Source organism: Pteropus vampyrus, unplaced genomic scaffold (genome assembly GCF_000151845.1).
Source record: "Pteropus vampyrus isolate Shadow unplaced genomic scaffold, Pvam_2.0 Scaffold388, whole genome shotgun sequence".
NCBI lineage: Eukaryota > Metazoa > Chordata > Mammalia > Chiroptera > Pteropodidae > Pteropus > Pteropus vampyrus.
In genome coordinates this window covers 1579025-1586598 of record NW_011889169.1, presented here as the reverse complement: position 1 = coordinate 1586598, position 7574 = coordinate 1579025, and the positions used below count along the sequence as shown (strand labels likewise).

At 58.6% G+C, this 7574-nt stretch overlaps 1 protein-coding gene across 6 annotated transcripts in view; it reads left to right on the top strand.

Annotated features, from left to right (window-relative positions):
- The window catches only part of LOC105305516 (nucleolar protein 4-like), a 61829-nt gene that overhangs the window by 46697 nt on the left and 7558 nt on the right, over positions 1-7574 (top strand). For 5 of the 6 annotated variants that reach the window (XM_011380158.2, XM_011380162.2, XM_011380159.2 and 2 more), the window contains exons 3-7: positions 2290-2567; positions 4781-4966; positions 5051-5242; positions 5541-5663; positions 6109-6310. In XM_011380158.2, coding sequence (XP_011378460.1) covers positions 2290-2567; positions 4781-4966; positions 5051-5242; positions 5541-5663; positions 6109-6310 — 981 coding nt within the window. Of the gene's footprint in view, positions 1-601; positions 826-2289; positions 2568-4780; positions 4967-5050; positions 5243-5540; positions 5664-6108; positions 6311-7574 lie in introns of those variants that run through there. The other variant, XM_023523279.1, reaches the window with a different exon arrangement.

Sequence of the window (7574 nt, the reverse complement as noted above, 5' to 3'; positions counted from 1 at the left end):
TGGGTACCCATTTTTACCCTCTGACTCCCCAGCCTGGCAGAGGATCCTGAACCTCAGATGTAGGGGTCTCTTAGGTACTAGGCCCTGCCCTGGTGGGAGGTACATAGCTCTCAGGACTGACCCTGGGTCAGGTGGAGGCATGAAGTATCCCCCAGCCAGATGGGCGCCAGGTGGGGGGTCAGCACTGTACCTTCTTTCAAGGGACAGAGTCCCTTTCAAGGGAAGGAGTCTTGCTCTAAAGAGGCAGCTTTGAGCCAGGCCTTGAAGGTTGGCATTTACTGAGATGGAAGCAACACGGCAGGCAGACAGCAGAGCCCGAGCAAAGGCCTGGAGATGGGAGATCCAGCAGTGGCCAGTATAGTGGGACCTGGGCCGTGGAGAGGCTGCAGAGGTCATGGGACTAAGAATACACGTGGCTGTACTCTATTCAGCAGGCTGTGGGGGACAGGAAGGTTATGGAGCAAGGCAGTGATGATTAGGCTGGTGCTGGAAAAGGGTTGGGTGGAGACACTTGTGAGGGGACCCTCAGGGTGTTGAAGAAGTTGGACAGGGTGGGTGGAGGGAAGGAGCAGGGTCTGCAAGTTGGAGGGTGGTTGGTGGCCTATTTACTTTCATGTGTTTCATTGATGTGAATCTGCTCTCCTAAGAGGGCTGGCACCTGATTGTCGTCATTACTTTGTTTCCCAGCTGGGACAGGGCCAGCACATAGTAGGTGCTCAGTAAATATTACTGGGTATTTTGTTCATTACACAAATATCTAGATTGGTGCTGGAGATACTGCCAGAAGAAAACCAGACCCAGCTGTGATGGAAGAAGGGATGGAAGGTGAGGCCCCAGAGGTAGCAGGACTGCAGGCCTGGGGACTCTGGAGTATAGCTGCGTGAGGGGGGAACGCGTGGGACGGCTTAAACAGAGCCTGGTGTTGCCCTGCAGAAGGATGGAGGGAACGGTGGCTGCCCGGAGAAGGTGGGCAGCCTGGCCCAGGAGACCTGCGGCAGCCGAGGGGGAGGGGTGCACTGAGCCTAGGCCTTTCCCATCCCCCTCTGCCCAGGGCCCTGGCTGCTTGATGGGCATCCCAGTCCCGCCCCCGGGCAGCCGGGAGGCCAGTGATTGGTTGGGGCTCTAGAGCCGCTCGGTCGCCATGGGGACGCTCTGGAGGTGCGCGTGCCCAGTGCCCAGCACCAGGGACTAAATCTTCATAATCTGCTGGCTAGGAGAGTGGGGGTGGGGTCCAGCGCGACCCTGCCCTGGGGGAAGGGGCAGCCTAGGATGCCATCAGGGCTGTGGCCGCCCCTCCCCTACTGGCTCAGGGTACAGGTGCGGAGCTGCACGGGAACCACATGGTACTCACCTGAGTGACCCAGGAGCTCAAGTCTGCTGTAGCCTTGGCCTCTGCCTTCTGATCTGATAAAGCAGGAGACTGGGGCTGGGTGAGGGAGAGGGGCCTGGAATTTATCTGAGAATGTCTAGCCCACTAGTTAAAAGTTTGTCCTCCCTGATCCCCTAGGCAATGCCATGCTCTCTGCAGCAGGGGGCGCTCTCCACAGAGCTTTGTTGGGCTGTCACCTTATGAAAACAAAGATGGCCCATTGAGGTGCTGGGGACGTGTACCCCAGACCCTCCAGCCCTGTCTCCAAGGTTACTTGGCCAGGCAGACAGCAGATCTGGGGAATGTGTGTCTGCGTCTAGGCTGCCAGGATTGGGCTGGGCCGACTTGCAGGAGGGAGTGGGTAACTGGCGGGGTTACAATGGAACCATCCCTCCCTCCTCAAGCAAAGGAAGGAGAAATTTGAGGGCCTGCTGTGGAAAGGGGGTCCTATAGAGAGAGAGTGTGAAGGGGCAAGGTAGTGGTGAACTGGAGGAAGAGGGGGCTGCTGGCCAGGCCCCAAGCAGCCTCTGGGGTGTCCAAGGACCTCTGGAACGCATCAGGCCTATCACACTTGAGGTTGTATCCACTCCCAGGCCCTTGAAGCTTGGCCCCCAGTGAGCCTGGATGTGGCGGTCGTGGGTGTGCAATGCCGACCACCCACCCAGCATACTCCATGGCTGCTCTGCTCCAAATGGCCCGTTTGTGGCAGAGGGACCCTGCCCCCACCTTGGGCTGGGGCAAGGCTAACCTCTTGGAGCCTATAAGGGAGACAGCAGTGCTAACCTCCTGCCCAGGGATGCTCGTGAGGACAACACAGGACAAGCCCTCCCTGTGGCTGCCGTGGCCACGATACCCCGGGGTGGGAGGTCTCAGAGGACAGGAGGTGCCGGGGCAGGGCCTCACAGCCTGGCTTGTTTCAGATGACTCCTCCTCTGAGAGTGGCAGCGGCAATGGCTCCTCCACCCTGAACCCGTCCACATCAAGTAGCACACAGGGTGACCCCGCTTTCCCCGAGATGAATGGCAATGGCGCTGTGGCCCCCATGGACTTCACCGCCACCACTGAGGATCAGCCCATCAACCTGTGTGATAAGCTCCCACCAAGCACGGCACTCGGCACACCTTCCTACCCTTCCGACGGCTGCGGCACGGATGGACTGCGGAGCCGCGTCAAGTACGGGGTGAAGAGCACCCCTGAGGTGTGTAGGGCTGCGGCCTTCAGGCCCACCTGAGCTGTGAGGGTGTCCAAGGCTGAAATGAAACTGTGTGCCCGGGGTTGATGCCAAGTCAGGGTGGTGGCCACGGCTGCTATGCCGTCGTTTCCCGGGGGAGGCTCTGGAACGGAAGACCATTGTGTGTGACCTCAGCAAGGCCCTCACTTCTGTGAGCCCGCATCCCCACGTCTACAGAGTGGGGTTGCTGGCCCCTGCCTTCGAGGAGAGTGATATGTGATCTGTCCCTCTCCACACCCAGGATAGAGTCTGTTGTGAAGAACAGCAAGTGGCCACATCCATCACAGAGGTCCAAGGCTGAAAATTTCCAGGCTGCTCTGCAGGCCCGTCCTCCATTTTACAGATGATGCGGAAAAAGGGGGAGGCCTTTATTTGTGGCCCAAGGGATGTAGATGTGTGAAACTCGATAAACCAGGCTGATGAGGGTTGCGGGGGGAGGGTGAGCAGAGCAGTTGTCCCCACTGTTTGGCATTCCCCCCTGCTTTCTGGAGCCTCCTCATACTTCTGCAAGCTGCCTCCAGGCCACTAAAGTCTCCTACAGTGGTGCAGTGCAGCGCTGTGCCAGTGAGCTCTCTTGCATTTTCTCCTGCCAGGGCTTGGGGCCCGAGGTGCCTTCTTGGAGCCCTACATACCTGGGCTCCAGCCATGTGCTCTGCACAGGTTTCTTCCCCTCCCTTCGCCTGTTTTCTCTTCGGCAGCGAGGTGACGTCTCAGAAAGTTCTGTACAAATGGCTGAGTGTTTAGTTGTCACTGTGTGTCTGAAGCTTAGGCCGTGGAGCAGGTACTGGCCAGAGCAGGTACTGGGCCCTCTTCAGCAGGGCCCGAAGGACAGGCATAGTTGCTGTCCACAGTGAGCAAAGAGCTGGAGAGAGTTTGCCACCACAGTCTCAGTGAGATGGGAACATGAATGCCACCAACAGCGGGTATCTTATAGTTTGTCTCCTCTGACCCTGGCAGAGGACTGGCGAAGAAGCAGCTTGGGAATGTGACTTGCACAGGACGTCTTCTGACTCTCCATGCTAATAAGCCTGGCAGGAGCCAGCTGGAGGCCAGAGGACCTGGGTATTCCTGTCTCTTTGAAAGTCTGTGCATAGATCAAGAGATGGGCCAGGGACCCTAGGGCATGGTCACAGGGAGGCCTGTGGGCATGGTCACAGGGAGGCCTGGTGGTAGCATCTGCTTCGGGCCTGGGCGCCAGTGTCCATCTTCCCTTTGTCAGCAAGAGCTGTGATCCCCTCCTGGGCCACCATGTGGCCACATCACAGGGTCGGACGTGCAGCTGTTTGTTTCCTGGACTCAAACTACCTGCCAAATGCCCACCTCCTTGAGGGCAGGTACTATGTTCCCAGGATACTGCTAGTCACGATCTCAATGAGTGAAGTCAGGACTCACCAAAGACACAAACTTTCTTAAAGGCAAACGACACTGACCCTCACAGAGCCATTTCAGGGCAGGGACCCCGATGGGGGTGGGGTGGTAGTAGAGGGCTGGGTCCCCTCTCTGCTGTAAGATGGAGTGAATGGCTGTTGGGCTACACCTGGTTCTCTGTGCCCCCTTCTATACACATACTCCACATTGGGGTTCACGGTGTCCTCCTGGGGATGGTGGCAGACAGGAAAACCCCAGCTCGGGAGCTTTGGGAACGCTCTTTGCCTAATGGACTTGTCGCCTTGGCTGGTTCCCTCTCCCAGCCCATCTGTTCCTCTTTCCCAACAGACACCACACTTGCTGCTTTTGTGACAGCTCGGTTGTCAACTCAGGGTTGCAGCCCCTTGGGGATCAGGGAGGAGAACCCCAAAGCCAGAACAGATCTTGGCACAACCAGAAGCAGCCGGCTGGTGGGGGAAACCCTTTCTGCGTCTGCCTTTCCCTGGCAGGATGTGGCAGGTCCTGGTGTGAGCAAAACCACTAGCGCCCTTCAGTGTCTCCAGGGCACGTGGCCCCTGCGTGCGCTGTTGTAGGCCGTCCTCCCTACAGCCACCCAGGGGAGGGGTGGTCGCATTGCTGTCCCCATTCCACAGATGAAGGGAGTGGGGAGAGAAGGTGACTTGCTTGGGGCCTCGCAGCTGTGGCTCATGTGGCAGCTGGGTATACTTGCCATCCCAGTTCTCAAGCTCAGCGTGGCCTGTCAGAGACTACAAGAGGGCCTGGCCTCATCCCTACCCCTCGCCCTCTCTCAGTCCCCGCCTTACAGCTCGGGGAGCTACGATTCCATCAAGACCGAAGTCAGCGGCTGCCCTGAAGACCTGACTGTGGGCCGGGCTCCCACAGCAGATGACGACGACGACGACCACGATGACCACGAGGACAATGACAAGATGAACGATTCTGAGGGCATGGACCCTGAGCGCTTAAAGGCCTTCAACGTGAGCGCCAGCGAGGGACGGGTGGGGTGGGGTGGGGGCGGCAGCCAGGACCAGCCCTTTCCACACAGCCCGTCTCTCCCACAGATGTTTGTGCGTCTCTTTGTGGACGAGAACCTAGACCGCATGGTGCCCATCTCCAAGCAGCCCAAGGAGAAGATCCAGGCCATCATTGAGTCCTGCAGCCGGCAGTTCCCCGAGTTCCAGGAGCGGGCCCGCAAGCGCATCCGCACGTACCTCAAATCCTGCCGGCGCATGAAGAAGAACGGCATGGAGATGGTGAGCTCCACCTCCCAGCCCAGCCCTTCCCTCTGCATTGCCGCTGACCTCCAGCCATACTCTGGAGTACTGCACATCCCTCTGTTATGGGACACTTGACCCATAACCCTCCCAATGCCCCAGAGGCAGGAACCACGACCCCTGCTGCACAGAGGAGGGAACTGAGATCCGGAAGGATGGCACAGCTCTACAGATAAGGGAGCCAGAGTCTGAGCCCCAGCCCGCCCTGTACCACCCGCCTCTAGGGGAGGGCTCTCCGTGCAAGCCCAACACCGCTCTGTCCCCATTGTGCCTCCAGACCAGACCCACGCCTCCTCACCTGACCTCGGCTATGGCGGAAAACATCCTGGCAGCTGCCTGCGAGAGCGAGACGAGAAAAGCCGCCAAAAGGATGCGCCTGGAGATGTACCAGTCCTCGCAGGTACCGCTCACGCGCCGGCCGCTGTCACGGGGTTGCCTCCAGGTGGACATAAGTCATTCCACAGACCCTGGAGCCCAGTGTGCAGAGGGGCTAGGGAGAGCGGTCCGCCGAGGGTGGCCGAGCGGCCACGGAGGCAGCGGTGATGGGGCGGGACGGGGAGGAGCCCAGTCTCCAAGGCCCTGCAGACCCAGGAAGGGTGTGTGGACGCTCGCTTGAGCCCAAGGGCCCTGGGAGTATTTTCAGCGGGGCAGGAACACATCAAATCTGCCCCATAGACAGGGGAGGCCATGGGTGAGGTGACCAGGGAGAGGGAGTAGAGTCCTACAGGTCATAGCACTGGGTCCCAGGAATTCTGGGGCTGCAGCCCCTCATCCACCGCTATCCAGGGACAGTGGTTGGGGCTCGCTGCCCCTTTGGTTCCCCAGCAGCTCCCTCTCCCCTGCAGGACGAGCCCATAGCCCTGGACAAGCAACACTCTCGGGACACCGCAGCCATCACCCACTCCACCTACTCACTGCCAGCCTCTTCCTACTCCCAGGACCCCGTGTATGTCAATGGCGGCCTCAACTACAGTTACCGTGGTTACGGGGCCTTGGGCAGCAACCTGCAGCCCCCTGCCTCCCTGCAAACAGGAAATCACAGTAACGGTGAGTGCGGGAGACCCAGGTCCTCTGGCTCCCTGACCGGCACCCAGCCGGTCTACACTACAGCCTTAGGAAGCGGGCAGAGCGACTCATTCGTGGCACAAGGACCCTCCCCATGTCATAATCTTGAGGCCGTCAGATTGGAAAGCCAGGAAAACTTGAGCTGATTAAAACAGCTTGCTCTCTCACCGAGGAGGTGTACTTTGTTCGTTGCACTGCTGGGCCTCTCTCTGGTTCCACTCCCCTTTAAGGCCACACTGTGAGCACTGAGTTCTAGCCAAGGCTCTGTTCTTTACCTGAGTCAAATCCTCTCCACGTCCCCATTTTACCAATGCTGACCAAGGCTCAGTGAGATGGTGGCAGAGCCAAGATTTGTCCCAGGCCTGGCTGGGCTGCCGAGCAGCTCCAGGCAGGTCGCCTCCCTCCCTCAGCTCAGGACCTCATTTGTGAGATAAAGGTTCTTTCACTCGGTGCTCCTTATAACTCTTCCCAGGTGACTCTGATGCCAACAGGACACAGACCAGTATTGGAGAAACAACCCCTGAAGAGATACAAACCTCCCTGTGGAGTTAGGTGCTGCTCTGAGCGGGGACCTCAGGACCGTTCACACTGAGGCCAGGGTGGGGAAGGGTGCGGTAGCGGGTGAGTGGTTCTCACTGGTGGGGAGCAGTCTAGTGGCCTCAGAGAACTGGCAGAGATGGCTGGAGAGATCTCAGGGCCTTTCGGACCAGGCACTTGGATTTTCCATATGCAGTGGGATACACTGATAGGTTTTAAGCAAAGGAGGCTGTGAATTGTGCTGTCTGCCCTTGTGATGAGATTTGAATGGGAAGGGCTGGAGGCAGAAGCAGTGTGCTTTGGGATATCAAAGGCAAGGTGGAGAGGAAGAGCTGAGGGTGACACCAACCTGATGCTTGAAGAGTAGGTTGGAGGAAGGTGCTGCCCGTAGGCCAGAGAACCTTGGTTCTAGGTCTTAGCTGAACATGCCTGAGAATTTCTCTCAAGCCCTTGGCTGCAGGAGACCCCTCAGTATTCCTGAGCAGCAGCGAGGGAGGGGGGCTGGTCCCTATCCAGGACAGAAAGCCCGGGCACTCTCTATTCATCCCCCCTCCCCCACCGGGAAGTATGTGCAGGTCCCTGGAAGATTCCTGCCCAGGCTTAACTTCTCATCCCTTCCTAATGCCTCTTAACCTAAAATAAGAGGCTGCCTGGCCCTAATCCCCGAGACTGAGGCCAGAGTGGCTGGCCGCGGCGAGGGATAGAGTGG